We start from the raw sequence: 18,914 nt of genomic DNA, 5'->3' as shown, positions 1-18,914 counted from the left end.
TGTTAAGGTATACACTTGGTGTTTGAACCATTAAACAGGCAGTTGTAAATATTTTTACAGGTAGTCTTTGATATCTGACCTGTTTAAATATGCAGTTATAAGCATTTTGGGGGGGGTGTCAAGTATTCATGGATTTCAGCTTTTCCTGTGAATACTGGGGGTTTATTGTACTGCTAGCAAAAGACCTGGTAGCCTTCTGCGAGGGGGAAGGTTGGCTGTCAGAAGCCCTATGGGACTGCTTACGGCTAGGAGAGAAAACCTGCTTCTTCCTCCACTTACTATCTTTTGAAGTAGAAAGAATTTGACAGCACACGATGAAGATGAAGACGATCTTCGGGCATATCACCGGGGTGCATGTGCGGTGATATCAGCCATGTAGAGGTGGTGGTCCTCAGTTACTGGAAGGCCTTTGGAGGCCTTCAAGTGGGAGATCAATCCCAAAACACTTGGCTCTCCTGGGAGGCCTAGGAATGGCCATAACTCCCTGAGCCCCTTGGGCTCCACAACACCTGCAAGACAAGTCGGGTTAGGTGAGGCCATCTACCTTCACTCCAAGGAGGAGTGTCCTTACGAGGACAACTCCCCCTCCGAGCGAAAGGAAACCACTGGAGAGAAGTCAAACTGGTCATTCACTCCCCCCCCGCTGGCTCTCTGCCGATGACGCAGTAGGAGACAGTGAAGAACCCGCTTCCTTAGGAGTAGCAACAGCAGGTGGAAGCTTGGTGGGGGCAAGAAGGAACCAGAGAGAATTTTTGGTGTTACTGGTGGAGTATTGCACTCCAGTGACACTGGAGAAACTTTCTTCTTTTTCTGAGCAAACTTCACCCTCTGTTCAGGTCAGACTCCGACACTTACTACAAGGGCTGGCTTCATAGCAGTCATGCTTCCTGCATGATGCACACAGTGTATGTGAGTCTATTTCAGAGGAAAGAAACCGATTGCACGGCTTGTTCTTACCTGGACAATGCCTAATAATAAAAGGTTCCTCTTCCCACGCTGTTGCAAGTTAGGGGTTTGCATATTGAAAATATTAGCAAACAAACACACAAGAAGAACAACAAAAGGAAAGCGAACGACACTTGGGCAGAGAAGCGCAGAGACTTCTTCACACAACAGCAGCTGAAAGCAAAGTGGAATGCAGACCGATGAGTGGGCGGAGCTTCCTCCCTAACATCAGTAATTAACAACCTTGTTTGAAAGTTAACGTCCATGCCAGCTCTCGTTCGCAAGAAAAATCTTACGTAATGACTGAAGGTCCATATTTGTGTAGGAACAAATAGCTTCTTCTACAGTGGGCATTACCAAAATACCCAAATGGTAGCCAGCAGTCTCAAGACAAACTTCTTCCAAGACTTTCCTGAAGTCTCACTTGCACTGCAGATCTGTCAGTGCCTTTCCAATAATAACATCAAATCATCCAGCAGGTCCACCAACTCTAGAGCTGTCCCTCTCTTGCAGCCATGTACAAAACTTCTCCCTGCAGGATTAGGTATACACAGCCTGACCTCAATTTTGTAATGGGAGAAACAATTGTAAACAGATGTCCTTCAATACCATTATCCTTCAAACTACTCATTACCATTGTTTGCATTCTCAAATACAATAATGTTATAATAATGTAAAGGTAAATATGCATAATCTATTGACAGTCAAACACTAGTGTAAGCAAAACAATAGTTGTTTTCAATAAATAATAATTCTAATGATAAAAGCAAAATTAGGCAAAAAGGGACACAGAAAGTGAGAATGAAACCACATAGACTTAATAAAGTATTCATCACTATACAAAATTACATGTACATATGCAAACAAAATAAATGCAATCATGATCTACTGATACAAACATCTGATTTATACCTGTTTCTGTAACAGCCTTGGGAGGTGATGATTCTCAGGGAAGGATACTGGAAGCCAATATTGTACATTTCCAGTAGCAAGAAGTTTGTCCATTTTACTCCCTTTTCTGACCGTCATGGGTATGGCCAAACCAGTGCACGCAGCCCAGGTAACCCTGGCCCATGCACTGCTCAGGAGATATGCCATGCACTCTTAGTTGTCTTGATTGGGCAATGGTGCCACTCTGGCTGGTAATGCTTTCATTTCAAGGATAAGGGTACATATTGTGCTTTTGAATTGTGAATCGGGGTCTGGGACTTGTGTGGGACATTCATCACAATGCCCTGATGTCTTGGGTTGTGCCACACCTGTGGTTATTTACCCATCATTTAGGGAGGCATTTTTGCAAGGTCATTGGACTCATTTCTAAACGCACAGGTCTCCGAGAAGTGACCAGAGCTACTCCTTGACACATGGTGTCCTCAATCTAGTGCACCCTTGGTTTCATCTTAAGAGTTCACTCCGTCCTTTTGGTGGCCCTGGTCCTTTACTTGTGCAGGATATCCTGATGTAGTTTCTGTGATCCTTGTGTTGGACAATTCTCTATTCCCCAATTGCTCGGCCAAACTTCTTCCCACGCCTCTGACAGTGCAATAGAAGCACTAAATCCCATAGGATGCCAAGACCTGCCCCTTAAAGTTGGGCACATCAGTCTGTGGGATGATGGACAACCTTGGGTTAGAATAACCTTATATGGAGGGGCTCTCTTTCTCTCTTCTAAAGTAATTTCCCTGGAATTGGTCACCAGCTTTGTTCTAAGCTGTATTGTGGTTTGCCTTTTGGCCACCCAGTAGTAAATACAGTAGTAATTTTTGAAAGGACATGGACTTTTCCTCTCTCTCCAGTTCATATGAATGGTGTTTGTAGACTCTTTCCAAGACAGGTTATGACCAAGAGCTAGTGCTTGCTTCAAAATGCATTAGTGTCCTGGATCTGTGTTCCTCCTACTCTTTCGAAGAGTAAGGCTGATGTTGTGGTTGAAAGACAGAAGTGATAATCAGGATGTTTTATCCACCTTGTGGTCTCCTTCAGGTAACTTTGGGACCTCTGAAAGGCACTGCAGCAAAGCCTTAGGGGCTGGTTGTGCTACTGACACTGGGATTTGGAAAAGGCTAGGCTTTTTTGAAGGCCCAATCACAATCCTTGGAGTCTTCCTCCTTGATAAAGGGTTGTCTCTCCTTAGTGCCTTTTGTCTTACAACTAGGTTTTGTCATGGAGGGGAGGAAAGGGGATTTCTGTTATGCCATATGTGGCAACAACAAAGAACACAGCCTCAAATAGTCTGCATTCATCAGGATGGTCATCAACATACCTACAAGACTGATAACCACCTCCCATTTTTCTTCGCAAACCGATCTTGTACAAATCTGTGACAGAAGCACAGACAATGCTGATTAGAGACATGCTGTAATTGTAGATGACTACTCATCAGGCTTCTTCAGAAAGACTATTAGCGACCAATCACTGATCTCTCCCTTCAGAACAAACTTCTTCAAAAAGACTGTGACCAGTCATTGGTCTCTCCCTAATAAACAAGTTTGTCTGTCAAACTTGATACTGTCCAAGGGAGAAACTCTATATTCTGTGTTGGCTTCTCCCAAATGATGCAAATTTTTGCTGTTGTTAGTTCTGAGGGATGCATATTCCCAAGTACACATTCACTGGGACTCTGGGAGGCACTTCCACTTCATCTGAGACAGTTTATTAGAGTACTACTGTCTACTGCTGCACAGATGTTCATGCTAGTGTCAGTTTGGGGACATTTACTTGGAATATATTTTGTATCTTCTCTCCTTTTGTTGTGGTCTGGTCTGGGGATTATGATACCCAAATAACTGGTGACTGATGTGGTAGTTACGAGGATCCATCCCATTGACCCTTGGAGTGACAGACTCAGGGAGGTGTCAGCTCAGTTTCTTTCTTGACAAGCACAGCAGCTCAGCTTTGGCAGTCGTCCTTGATCCCCCATTGTCTGTGGAGAAACTTCTGCTCCTTGTCAAATCCGCATGCATCTGATTCAGTGTGGGTGAAGCAACACTGTTCAACCTGTGTCAAAATCCCAGTGCTTCTGTTCTGTTAAACATAGATAGTTTCACTGAACCTCTCCCCTCCAGGGAGTGTTCTGTTCTTGCATACTTCACAGTTGCTGTTTTGTCTCAGGTGTGTGACTTGAGAGGACACTCACATGCACATCCACCTTAACAAGGTGGGTGCATTGCTTCAGGCACTGGAAGCATTCTGGGACCAATTGATGGGGCACTTAGTTATGTCGCTGAACGGGGCCTGAAGTCAACAAGCACGGGGGTAATATCTCTCTACCACTTTACAAGTTGACAATGTAGGAACACGAGTGGATTGTTCTCCATGCTGTCGAACTGCCAGCCAGAAACAATCTGCATAGTCAGAATGTACTGGCTGGACAGCTTTTAGGGTGAGAACCCTGGGGATGGATCAGTTTGTCTTGTGACAACCTCCCCCCCCCATTTTGCCTACCATATTGTACTCATTGGTTGTGTTGGAAAATGCTTTCCAACAGCCTTTGGGATAGCTTAGACATTCATGCTTCTCTGGGGTCATACTTGACCATCTGATGCTCAACCAAGGGCCCAAGGGATGGTTGTCCCAGCATTAGATAACTCTGATGGCTTCATGCTGGCCATACACTGAGTGGGATCCAAATCTGCTGGGTCTTCTTGCTGAGGCCTTCAGAGATCTACCCCTTCAACTTGGAATGACATCATCAGTAAAAATCTAAAAGTAGTGGTCATATTCAGCTGATTAACATGTCTTGATCTCTGGACAATACCTCCCACCTAAGGATAAGTCTTCATATAAAGGTAAAGGTTTGTATCCTCTTTGGAACATATAAAATAAGACAAGTATTTTTCCTAGGTATACAAATCTTTAGTCTTTTGTCATGCTCACGCTAACCCTTAAACACCAAGCCTCTGTTTACAAAAGTGTCTGCTGTATGCCGGCGGGGTTTGGGAGTTAGCGCCGAAGCGGAAAGAAAGTATTTTTCAAAAAATCACAGCACGCTTAGTTTTTAAGATTAAGATTTCATTTTTGGCTCCTTTTTTTCTCATTGCCTGAAGTTCAGTATGCAACCATCAGAAATGAAAAAAAATATCATATATAAATATTGGAATATATGACAGCGCAAAAAAAAAAATTTCATATATAATTGTATACAAATCACACTTGTGTGCAAAACGGTTAAAGCTAATGAGCTATTTTTTTTCATTGTATTTTACACTAAATTGCAATGATTTTGGTATACAACAAATTGTAAAACGATCAAAGCAACACAGAGAAAATATTATCACACAATGATGCATGAATTCGTAACGTGCGGACGTAAAAAGTTTTCAAAAATTCACCATAAATCGAAATATTGTGCTAGAGACTTCCCGTTTGTTGCAAAATGAAGGTAAATGATTGAATATTACTAGAATGTAAGAATTTTAGCTTACAATTGCATTTTTCGACCATTTCGGTCAAGTCAAAGTTCACCAAAGGTTGAAATTTCGGCACTTATTGTGGTTTATATGAAGATATTTCAAAACTGATAAAAGCTACAACCATGAGTTATTTTTTGTTGTATTTTACATGAAATTGCACACATTTTCATATATAAAACTCTATGTAAAGGCTAGTATAAAATGGTGCAAAAATTACGACAAAGTGACTACAGAAATTCTGAGATTTTCAGCCGAGTTAGTGCTCTTACGGAGGTAAGGAAAAAGTTTTTTTTCAAAAATCCACCATAAATTGAAATATTGTGCTAGAGACTTCTCGTTTGTTGCAAAATGAAGGTAAATGATTGAATATTACTAGAATGTAAGAGTTTTAGCTTACAATTGCATTTTTCGACCATTTCGGTCGAGTCAAAGTTGACTGAAGGTTGAAATTTTGGCACTTAACCGTGATTTATATGAAAATATTTCAAAATTGATAGAAGCTACAACCATGAATTATTTTTTGTTGTATTCTACATGAAATTGCACACGTTCGTGTGTTCGTCATCCATTGGAGTGGCAAGACGTTTGGCGTCTAAACAAACAAACATACACACAGTTTGATACAGAAGATTCGTTGGAACATTATGAGTACATGATTAGAATGCTTGCATGGCAATGCAAGTAGTGGTGATTGTACATACATCAAGACAACAATGGTTAGGGAGAAACAGATGGAAATATTGTATGGTTGAAATCGCGTTCCTTTAGAGAAAGAAAACGAGATGCTCTTGTTGTCTTGTCCACTCCGATGGATGACGAACACACGTGTTTGGAAGAGACGGCGTCAGGCTCTTACAAGAGTTTCAGCAGAGTTAGCGCGGACATAAGGAAAAAGTTTTTTTCAAAAATTCACCATAAATCGAAATATTGTGCTAGAGACTTCTCATTTGTTGCAAAATGAAGGTAAATGATTGAATATTACTAGAATGTAATATTTTTAGCTTACAATTGCATTTTTCAACCATTTCGGTTGAGTCAAAGTTGACAGAGGGTTGAAAATTTGGCACTTATCGTGATTTATATGAAAATATGTCAAAATTGATAAAAGCTACAACCATGAGTTATTTTTTGTTGTATTCTACATGAAATTGCACACATTTTCATATATAAAACTATGTTACGACTAATAGAAAACAGTGAAAAATTACGACAAAGTGACTAAAGAATTTCTGAGATTTTCAGCAGAGTTAGTGCGGACGTAAGGAAAAAGTTTTTTTCAAAATTTCACTATAAATCGAAATATTGTGCTAGAGACTTCTCGTTTGTTGCAAAATGAAGGTGAATGATTGACTATTACTAGATTGTAAGAGTTTTAGCTTACAATTGCATTTTTCGACCATTTCGGTCGAGTCAAAGTTGACCGAAGGTTGAAATTTTGGAACATCATGATTTATATGAAAATATGTCAAAATTGATAAAAGCTACAACCATAAGTTATTTTTTGTTGTATTCTACATGAAATTGTGCACATTTTCATATATAAAACTTTATATAAAGGCTAATAGAAAACGGTGCAAAAATTACGAAAAAGTGACTAAAGAATTTCTGAGATTTTCAGCAGAGTTAGCTGATGCTTTCTTCTGGGATAAGAAAGAAATTCGTGCATGCGCAGCTGGGTCACGCTAGTAAACAAAACAACAGCGTGATCCGTGAACTCCCAGCATCCCTCAAGGCGCGTGATTTAAAATTTTTCGCAAACGAGGCCTACAACTATTTTTCCCTGAATACTTAAAAAAAAAACTTTTTGTAGTCGACGTATTTTGCGACCACTTGGCACCCGACAGACAACTTTTGTCGACGTAAAATACGTCCAGTCGGCGTTAAAGGGCTAACTAACCCCGCAAATGTCCCTGATGGTGAAGGAAAAAATGGCACTGGATACCAACTGGGTGCTTAGGTCCCCTACCCGTCAACAAGATTCATTGACCAACTTTTAACAAGGTAATAAAAATGAGATTGTAGATTTGTATATCTAGAAAATATACAGATTGAAAAATTTCAATTTTTCTTATGGGAGTTACTTGATTGTTTTTCTGTTGCTCACAGCAGTGAATACAGTACTTTCTAAGAATAAGAGTAGCTCACCATTTTCAGTCTGTGTTAATTTGGTTGGATTTTGACAATAAAAAGGATATAAAAGTTAAGATGGCTCTTTTATTTGAGATTTATACATTATTATCACTACAATATGCACCTTTGTACTTACACGTCAAGTGTCAATATTTTCAAGTGAATCTGCCCAAAATACAGTACATAACATATTCCAGATTTTGTTCACTATGGATTCTGAAAGAAAATGAATGTCTCATATGTAAAGGAAGGTGCCCTAGCCTATTGTACCTTGGCCAAGAACAAAGGTAAGGTGATCCACCTGTGCTTGTAACATCACTTGGATTGAATATTACAATCACTGTATAGTTATGGTGCTTAGCCTTGGTTCCAACTAACAGGTGTGTCCTCTGTCAATCTACAGTGACCAGAGAGACTGGGGATGGCAGTTCACTGTCAGGAATTTTGATAACAATCTTTCTAATTACAATAGGTATAGTATTCAAATGGAGAAACTCCTTGCTGCATATGTTCCAAAAATATGGGGAATCTAAAGAAATTTATGAGATATCAAGATAAATATCATTACTAATATTGATATGGCACAATTTCCAAAATCAATTACATAAGCACATCTAAATTCTGCTCCTATAAGAGACAGAAAGTAAAATTTGTGTTTCAATATTCAGATAAAGATAACTGCTGGACTGCAACAAGGTTTGTAGTGACTGTGTAATATATAGATACTCAAAACTTTGAACTACCAGATGCAGACACGATGTACTGCCATCCCAAAAACATGAATACGAACAGTAGATTTAACTTCCAACATAAAACTGTTGTGAGATAGCGAGACTGATGAGTTTTATAATCTTAATAAGTATAGATTTTCTTACACAAAGAAAAGTATACATCAAAAATGTCATAAAATTATAATAAAGCTAGCTTACTGAATAACTTTCAATCCAGCTTTTAACTGTGGACAAGCAATATGCATCATCTTACAAATAACCCTGTGTAATATAAAGATAATCAAAACTTTGAACTACCAGATGCAGACACGATGTACTGCCATCCCAAAAACATGAATATGAACAGTAGATTCGACTTCCAACATAAAACTGTTGTGAGATAGCCAGATCAGTTTTATTATCTTAATATGTATAGATTTTCTTACACAAAGAGAAATATAAATAAAAATGTAATAAAAGTATAATAAAGCTAGCTCTCTAAACAACTTTCAATCCAGTTTTTCACTGTGGACAAGCAATATGCATCAATCTTACAAATAACCAACAAAATAAATTTAGTAAACAGTACCTTGTCACTTGGATTCCATCATTCCAATGTGTTTCTACTCACTTCCAACAACAGTGGTGCAGGACCATCGTAACTACTAATCACCAGTTTTCAAAACTTTATCCTTTATTTTTACTAGGAAGATCATCTGTATTTTCCACTAAAAACCTCCCAAAAATTGCATTACATAAGATGAGGACTGACAGGATATATATAGCATTACCATTTTTGTTAACTCAAATATTAATATTCTTTGCAATGGCAAACATAATGCTAAGATTATGGGACTTGAGCAAATGCAGAGGATAAGAGTGTTAACCTATGCCTTATTCTTTGGTAAAAGATAACAGGAAAAAGTAAAAGGGAAAACTATTCATTCAGTATTATACTTCAGTTAATTCCCAAGTACACTGTGGGACCTTATTTTTATAACTGCAAGATAAAGATGGAGTGTGAACCTGTGTACCATAATACTGTAGTTACAGCTGCTATCGGCCGCCTCCAGATTTTGAACTACAAGGTACCCTTCAACATCTATAAAAAAAACTTGACTAATAATATGACAGCAAAACAACACAAGTGCAAGGGTCAATTGAATTTCCTTTTAATTTTTCAGGTTTACAAACATTTACATGAATGTTTTTCCTTCCTGCAAAGCATCAAGAGTATTCTAATCAAAGGCTGTAGATTATGAAAGCTGAGTCTGGTGTATTTCCTGCATCATTGTGCATTGCTGGCCAATTCCTACAATAAAAGTATTTGCCTCAGAGTGAAAACAGCATTTACAATGAATAATTCAAAAAACACCAAATCCTGTCGGATAATTCAAATTAAAATAACTTTTATCACTGTAATCCCAAAGATGATATCTAGGGAAAAAACAAAAAACTACAATACCCAAGGACAGAGATCCACCCGTAAAAAGCAGCCAGTCAACCAAGTCAAGATAACACACACGAGTGGCCGTTTACAAAATATTCAAGACAATACACAACAGTATATTGTTCATAAGCAGACAACTTCAGTAGGCACCCATGGCAGGAATAACAGACCTGCATGATACATACCTTTCTCCTCTAAATGCAAAATTTTCCCTCATTTCACAAGGTTATCTACATCTGAACATCAAAATTGCCTTGAAGTAAAGATTCATACAATAGAAAACTTCCAAATTCCATAAAATTGACATTTCTCAGATGTTAACTGATACAGTACAGCACTCAGTCCATGAGACGAACACTGTTCGAAGTAGTGGCTGCATATACTATGTTAAAAAAATGAATGTTTACTTCAAGATGACAATGTGGTAACAGTAGGGTCACATTTAATAATAAACTACACACAATGGTAAATGTTGACCTATTCCTGTAAAACAAGACTTCTTGTGTATCCCTATTACTACAGGTTGCCTGTATGTCATATTCATGAAAAAACTGGCCAACATAAATGGGTTATAAACCAATGTTCCCATATTTTCATTACAAAATACATTCACACCATTTTCTTAATTTTGAATTACCTGAAAGGGAAGTAATTCACAAGGTGGCAACTGTAAGTAATTTGATTGAATTTTAATGTCCATAAACCTTTCAGCTCCAGTATTTTAACACACACACACACACATATATATATATATATATATATATATATATATATATATATATATATATATATATATATATATATATATATATATATATATATATATATATATATATATATATATCTCAACATAAGCCATATTGGTGTATCACTTCTGGAAAAAGAAAATACAATATCATAACTGTACTTTTTCTTCTTGGGCTGGAAGTTAGCCATCTTGACGTGTAGATTAAGCCTTAAGTACTAAATATGGATCAATCTGAAAATATTTCGTACCTTACGTAAGTTTGCAATTCAGCTTTTCGTTAGTGGACTGGTGTTTTCCTTTCCCCTGTTTCCAGCCTCTTCTTGTGAACCATCAACTGGAAGAAAAAAATCCTAATTAAGGAGTTTGAGGAAATAGCAGACATGGGTCAGGGTACATTAACTAGAAGGTTTTTAAAATACCTTCTGTCAACATACTACTGTGCACACACTGTTGGCGTGTAAAATGTGAAAAAATTCAGAATGATGCAAATCATAATAAAGTTCAATATTTTGGTAAAACTGGCAACATTATCTTAAATTTCTATACTAGATGGGCCCTTCTTTACTATCTCAGTCTCACAGTCTTCACAATTACAATTTTATTTGGGGGCAATAAGAGATGGTATGATGACTTGCATTCCTTTTCACAGCTTTCAGAAAACATCACTTCCTCTCACGCTATTAATAAATTCTTCCTACACTCATCTGGTACCGTTTATTTGAAGTTTCCTTTATGTAGACATAACAAAAGAAATTATATGGAAGCCTCAGGTACTTTACCATAAATTATTTTATGGAACAAAGCAAAAATGCCACTAATGAACTAAACAAATGCCCTCAACACTGCCTCACAGATCACAAGACACATCACAGATTAAGTAGACAGACACCTTACTTACAGTGCCAAAGGCTGCTGAAAGTATAACAAGAATATGCTTACACATCTACAAAATAAATCCATGCTTGCATTGATTATGAAGACTGTATTCCTCAATTTGCAGGTGGATTCAATAGACTAATAAGACAGGACTAGCTTAAGTTACCATACCTAATAAAAAGATGCCAATGAGACTACTAAATCCTGTGACAATGAATTACTAAATGAGGAATTGATAATGAACATACTTCTGTTAGTAAACAGAAGTACTACAACCAAAAGCTTAATAGGACTCTATTAGTGTCCTGCCAGTTCTGTTATGTTAACTACTTTGTGGGGAAACTTAGCTAAAGAAGCAAGCAACAGCAAAGTGATGGTTCTCATTTTTGGACTAAACATTTTTGTGATTTAGTGTTTGCACAGGTTAGGCTACGAATTTGTGGTAGCCTAGCACAGGATAGAATATTCATTACATCATACCCAGCCTTTGGATATACCCACAACCCAACTTGGACCAATTAAGGAGGTAAGAGGGATTACTGTACTGTATATACTTTGGCAGGAAAGCAACTCGAATAGAAATCAGATTTCTGACTGGGATAACTCTATAATGCAAAGACAGTATCATATCGTTAAAATTAACCCACTTGAAAACGTATGATTAAATAGCCATGGTTGTATGTAAAACATTTAAACATGGTTATTTTTGTATTGGCATGATGGTGAAAGAGGAGTGAGCTTCCACACCCACTGAAAAAAGATGTGCTGAAGGATGTACTGTGTTAAAGGAGAAACAACTGTAGGGTACTCAATGTGTTCCTTAAACAACACACTTAGGAATAAATGTGTCTAAGATAGATGGTGAACTGGCAATCCCAACAATGTATAAATTGAATATGGTCAAGTTTACTCAACTGAATGAAGTATTCTTAAATTGCACCAGAGGTTAGAGGCTCTTCTGGCAGCTCCATGTTGCAAGAATATTGTAGGCTCTGACTGGGCAATAAGGGAAAATTGGCAGCAAAAGCTTGTGGCATGGCTGTACTATTTCACAGCTATAACTGAAAGCAAGGTCTCTTCCATTCTGATATCCCAAAGACAAGATAAAGGATAGTTTACATATTCAGAACTGTCAGGACCCCTGGACAGCCAAAGCTTTGAAATAAAGTCAGGGCCACTAAGATATTAAATTCAAGTTCTGGTGTCATATTTTCAACTCCTACAAATGCTAGAGTAACATTTTAACATGGCTTGCATCAAAAATTGTGCCTATAGCTATGCAGTCTGCCTTCCAAAAGCTAAGTTTTCATATAAAGCTTCAAGGTTTTTCATGATGGACCTCCCACAACAGAAGGTCCTCTGATAATGCTGAGGACTTGAACCCAGCCAAGGGTTTAAGTCCCTTGTAATTGTGCCTATAAGCTATGCAGTCTGCCTTCCAGTAAAGTTATTACACCTACACATGAACACAGACACAAAACAGACAAATGTTATAAATTGTACAGCATTTAATGAATGTAAATGAAGGTGGGTCAGGATCTACATCCTCTTCAATGCATTCTGTATCATAAGAGTGGCTGGTCATGGAGCTACTGTGATGGTAGAGGTGGAGGGAAAGGTTGGGATTCTAAGTCTGTTCTTTGGAAAGTACATTGTGATTTCAGTTTGACTTTTGCCTTTTCATTAATATAAATGCTAATTTATATGGCTCAACTGCTTCTTCCATTTCCTTCACTTTCTAGTATGTATCATCAACAGGTCATTACGTAAAAATTGTCTGTGATGGTAGTGAACTAGCACTATCCTTCTGCAATATTACATAATGTAAACTTGATTTCTGGCATCGATGCTGATGCTTCTTGTCTAATATAGCACCTGTTTGGGTCAGCTCTCTCGAGTCACTTTCTGGTAACAATTGGAGTGGTACCAATCAACTCATAAATTTTCCCAAGATCCACCGACTGAAATATGCTCCACTGTGACAATTTGACCCCACAAAAACATGTAGATCTGTACAGCTCTTTGATAAAATATAGTATTAGCTGAAATACCCCTCTGGATGCCAGCCTGGAAACTGAATTTAGAAGTGAGGGAGGGGAGGCCACTGGCACTTCAAACAGATGCGCTTTCAACCTTGCTGCCTTGTTATTAAAGACAGAAAATACCCTTGATCTAACCTGCCAAAGCCAAAAATCCCTGTACTCAGGAATAGCCCAGAACAACCAGGTATGAAAGCCATCATTTTCCTAAATATATTTTCACCACTGTTACGGACAAAACCACCATGGTATCCGTTCTTCTGTGGTGGCTACATATGTCAACACTGATTGCATCACATACAGGACTATCATGTGACTTCAGAGTCCCTTATATTATCTAAATTCATGGCAACCTCACATTCCTTGCTATGGCTGTCTGAACAATCGCCTTTTTCATTAGTGACTGACATCAATGCAACTGGTGATGTACCACACTTTTGCCATTTCAGATTTTTGAATGAATATTTTAGCCAATGAGTGTATCCTCCAACATATGTAAACAGGAACTCCCTCTTTTAAGATAAACAGCTGAGACTGACTGAGGAACTTGGATCATCTGGTCTAAGGTAGAGGTCACTAAACTCATTTAACCTGAAATATCACGTGCACAGGTTATCACCACAGAATAGATGAATTACTCGTCAGTTCTCGGTTTATACTGTTTTCCATGAAAAAAGTTACGCTTATTTCATAGACAACCAGCAATAATGGGAAATTGTCTTTGAAAAAAACTGTGGCTGAGAAAATTAGATGTTTTTGTGATTAGCTGTGCACTCCACGTGTTGGAAGATGATACATTTACTAATCTCTTACTTTCACAAGGACTGGCCGACTAGACAGGTGACTGGTTCGTTCCTTAATGTCCAGTATCATGCTGACTGTCTCTCTGACCAATCTATGTAAGCTGGCCTATGTCTGTTGCATCTTCCTTGACATTATCTTTACTTAAAACTTATATCATATCAGGTCAACCCAAAACTACTGTAAACAAAAGGTGTTGCCCATTTCCTCCATATAAATACTCACAATACATGATTGTGAACATCCTTTTGTAGGTGCACAGAAGACCTCCAGGGTACTGGTACTGTTGATCTCGTCTAATATCATTTATGCCCATAATAATTGGAGGATGAAGACCTGCTGCACAATGCTTGACCCAGAACTTCAAGAGAATGGGCAGTCAAGCCAGTAATGTGGAATATAAAACTGATTCTCAAACTCTAAAGCCAATGAAGATGTTTAAGCCCTATACTAAGTATCTTTAGCTGAAGTAGACAAGATCTCCCAAGGTTCTGATAAGTCCCTGCCATTAAAGTAATTGTTGTCTTAGGAGCAGTCTTATTTAATTTGGCCCTAAAGACAGGATCTCCAAGACTTGGACAGCAACACGAATTTATGCAACACCTCAACAACCTCTTCTCCCAAGGACTACTACAGTACTGAAACATGAAAAAGACAGTGATAAAAATACATTTCTAGTAATGGATACCTTCTGCATTAAGTGGTTCATGTAACAAATATTAATACAAGGCATGTAATATTAAATCCCAAACGTATAATCTAAATTTCTTGGCAAACAGCTTAGGCTGTGAAGCAAAAACCAGGTGAGTAAAGACTGGGACATCCACATACAACACCAATATGTTAATAATATTTACATATAAAACATTTGATAACTGGAAAAATCAGTGTATATAAAAAAGGACTGAAGATTTGTGAATGTATCTGAAATTGGTTCTAAAGAAGCACTTGGTGTACAACTCCATTTTCAATTAAACCAAAGTAAGAATGAAAGCATAATGATGCTGTAATGGGCTTCCATAGTGGACATGAGAAGATTTACAAAAGTACAGTAACTTCTCCCTCGCTTGTTAAACAGCTATTGTGTAAGATACACCTGGTTTTTTCACCCTCAACAGGTATTTCAGAATACGCAAGTTAGATGATTTGTATAGTAAATGTAAACTAAATTTTCAGGTAGAATATATCCTTCCAAAAACAGAAAAAACAGTTCAAATTATTCTGGTGTTAAATTCTTCATTAGTTATTCCTCAAGCAGCCTTTAAAAATGTATATTATCAAACTCTACGTAAATATTTACGATATAGCATTCTTCTATCATGTAACCAACTAGTGTATAGTACTGTGTTGATATAATTTATTAGTGATGTACACAAAAACATAATTTATATAAAATACATCCATGTTTCCAAATTTTAATGCAAAAAATACATACATAATACATAGAGGAGATACTTTCCTTCTTATAAATATGTAAAAGGTTCCTTGGGTTGTAACCCCTCTGGTAACCTTACAACCCATTCAACATGAACAACATACAGATGGAACAGAATTTGCCTCAAATACCTTCTATCAGTGCATAATTTACTAAATGAGTTTGAGAGAAAAATATACTCTTGTACTTCTGAAGAACTGTGAGAACTCAAAAATATGCAAATATGTATACTACATCACACACAAATTTACATTTTTAACATATAAACACGCGAGTTAGGAAGAAGGTTATAAATAACAATTAGTAAAAGTGCCAGATTAAATATTCAAATTCACAAGTCATGCAAGGGAAATGGAAAAAAGAAACGAACAATGCTTGTTGAAAAATGACTCTTCACCAGAGGGTGCTTTCACAACTCCCAGTCATGAGCAGCAGTTCAAAGCAAGATTAAACAGAAACCTTTAAAAAAGTACTGGTTCTGAAATCTCTTTTATCATCTTTTCAAACTACAGTCATTACAAATGTTTGTTTATGGATAAGGCTAACAATCCTGTTGGTAATGTCATCCTCTTTCTAGCATTCATTAAGTAAAAAATCTATTGGTCAAATTAACCAGGTCAATGTATCTGAGTGGCCCACAATACAGTCAGTCATGAAGTTGTACCCATTTTCTTTAGGTTACTTCAATTTTATGATGGCAATATGAAAATACGAAATCAGCAAGAAATCGTATTCCAAATTTTGAAATTTCAATTTCTTCCCAAGCAAGTGATGCCAAGTATGATACTCTCGCAACCCCAAACAAGCTGCAGCACTCCTCTCAATCTGCCAAACAGTTGCCGAGTACAGGCAGTCCTCGGGTTACGGCAGTGCGTTCCAGTGGTGTGCCACAAGTCAGAGAGAGAGAGTTTACGCTTTGCCTTGGTAATAAACCAGTTTTCATTATAGTGCCTACAGCTATGCCACTCAGAACCCTAGTTACGGCATTTACAACGCCATAAACCTAGTTACAGCGGTGTAACTTCAGAACATCAGCCGTAACGCGGAACTGATATTTTGATGAATATAACTGAAAAAGTGCCATAAGTTCAGAACGCCGTAGGTCGAGACAGCTGTAACCAGAGGACAACCTGTACTTTATAATGTTCTGTATTTTTGTTCATACCCTCCTGTACCTATGTTGTTGTTGCAAGTATTCATCATGTCTATGAAATGTCAACCTGTCTCTCCTGCTCCTTGAGAGAATAAGAGTGGGAAGGCTATTACTCTAGAGGATAAACATGAGATAATCAGCAAGTATGAGGGTAGAATGCCTATATGCTCATCCATTTGTATCTTGCAGGAACTTAGACTTTCACAATCAGAAATTTTGCCTATCTTCAAGGATAAGCAACAAATTAATAGCCTGCTGAGATAATTATTTCAACACTTCTTATTTTAAAAAATTGTAAAAAACTGACAATCTAAATATTGTGCAAAACTATATTAGCACACAATAAACCCACATTTTTAAACATGAAGTTTCCACTTAATGTTGAAATCAATACTATCAAGCTTATGTCAGAGTCAGTCAAGAATCATAGGATTAAAGGAATTTTTACAATCACTTTTGCATTAATTATACAGTATTTTCGATAGCGTGGCCGCTGTTTGTCCTCAGAGGAGTTACACTGTCATGGTCCCCCCAGGGCTTCATAGGACAGACCAACCATTTACTGTACAAAGAATTCTCTTACAGTTGGTCTTAGCCAGACTAGTGCTTGTTGGCACACTGACAGCATAAAAAGGACTCAAGACAGGAGGGCTCTATCTACTGACCTACAAACACTGCCTCAGCTCTAACTACGTCTCACACAGATTTTACAACAGCGTATGCTGGCCATCTTCACTGCACTCTGGTCTGTCCAAGAGTTCCCTAGTCCCCAGGTTTTGCTCTGGAAACTGTGTTTGACTCTGCATTTTTCATTCATCATAACACCAGTCAAGCTAAGTACTTAGTTTTAAGACCCAGTGAAAAGTTTTAGCTCCTTAAAAATTCAACAGGTAGGCTTATATCTGTTTAAACTGGGAGCCAGTAGGCTTCTTGCAAGGTGTGAAGTTAGGAGTAGATCACTAGGCTACATAGTAATTGCTGTGCTATTTTTTCATTTGAAAAGTGATAATTAGCATTACGCCAATAATTTTTAAGACAATTTTGTTATTGAAACTTATGCAATGACCTTTTTAACACTGACAGATAATTTGAGGTTACCGAAAGGATAAATCGGGTTAGCCTAACTTCTTGTTTACGAAACATAGACATGATCATAGTTCCCAATCATGCTTGACTTACAAGCCCTAGCATTTACTAAAGGCCAGTATTTCCTTTGTAGTATAACAGTATTTATGAAGGCATTCACTTTTTTATATATAGCAGCACTTACACTCTATTAAGAATTACAGTAAACGTAATAGCATCTCTATGTATACTTAGATGTAATTGGATGTTAGTTGAGAACTACAGTACAATAAGTTGAAAATTCATTCTGGAAGAAGAGAAACAAAAAACTTAGCTCCAGAGAATGTTGATGAACATTTTTTGTAAGTTAAATGTTATTTTTACAAAAAATAACTTTGAATAAATAATTTTAAGCTGCATGTAAGTTAACAGGTGTGTGAGAAACAGAATGAGTCCATTTATAGTACATTATTAATTTTTTCATTTCTTTGTGCAAGCATAATTTTTTACATTATTTTTTTGTACTATCGTAGACTACAACAATCACATTCTTTGGTGGAAATATAATGCACTCCGAAGCTCATGCTTGTAACTCAATGGAAAAACTTTAGAACAGGTACAGTTTTGTCACTGTTAATTTGAGAATTTGTCCAACTATTTTTTGGCATTATTCTTTTTGTCATTTCCAACTATTTTTTGGCAATAATTTTTTGTGTCATTTTCAGAATGTTCATTTCAATACTTTCATTGTCAAATTCATGACTTTACTGTCATTCTGAGATATAATTATACTTAATGACAACAATACCTCAGCAACAAAAAACAAAAAATTTTAAATCTGGCTTAAGGCTACAGCACAGAATCCATTACCCTCAGACACCAGAGTTACATGCATTTTCAACTTATAATATTTTCACTTTATGACAGGTTTACTGGAACATAACCTACCATAACTCGAAGACATCTGTAATTTTAATTTTTCTATTTCTTAATACATGTATTTTTGGATATTAATACATGTATTTTTGGATATTTCCACTGAAACCTTGAAAAGCTGAGAGGAAATTAATTAAAATTCATTAATTTACAAATGTCATTCCTTGAAGGTTCCAGTTAGTGCCACTTTGAACTCTTCATTCTCTGGGTTGTC

At 37.2% G+C, this 18,914-nt stretch overlaps 1 protein-coding gene across 1 annotated transcript in view; it reads right to left on the bottom strand.

The window, feature by feature from the left end:
* Positions 1–7,553: 7,553 nt before the first annotated feature.
* LOC136855761 (hepatoma-derived growth factor-related protein 2-like) overlaps positions 7,554–18,914 on the bottom strand; it is a 203,265-nt gene continuing 191,904 nt past the window's right edge. The window contains exon 15 of the mRNA XM_067133118.1: positions 7,554–10,729. Coding sequence (XP_066989219.1) covers positions 10,662–10,729 — 68 coding nt within the window. The 3' untranslated portion in view covers positions 7,554–10,661. The remainder of the gene's footprint in view (positions 10,730–18,914) is intronic.

The sequence above is a fragment of the Macrobrachium rosenbergii genome, chromosome 33, assembly GCF_040412425.1.
Source record: "Macrobrachium rosenbergii isolate ZJJX-2024 chromosome 33, ASM4041242v1, whole genome shotgun sequence".
In the NCBI taxonomy this organism is placed as follows: domain Eukaryota; kingdom Metazoa; phylum Arthropoda; class Malacostraca; order Decapoda; family Palaemonidae; genus Macrobrachium; species Macrobrachium rosenbergii.
The sequence above is the reverse complement of the archived record's forward strand: the minus strand, read 5'-3'. Positions and strand labels throughout refer to the sequence as shown.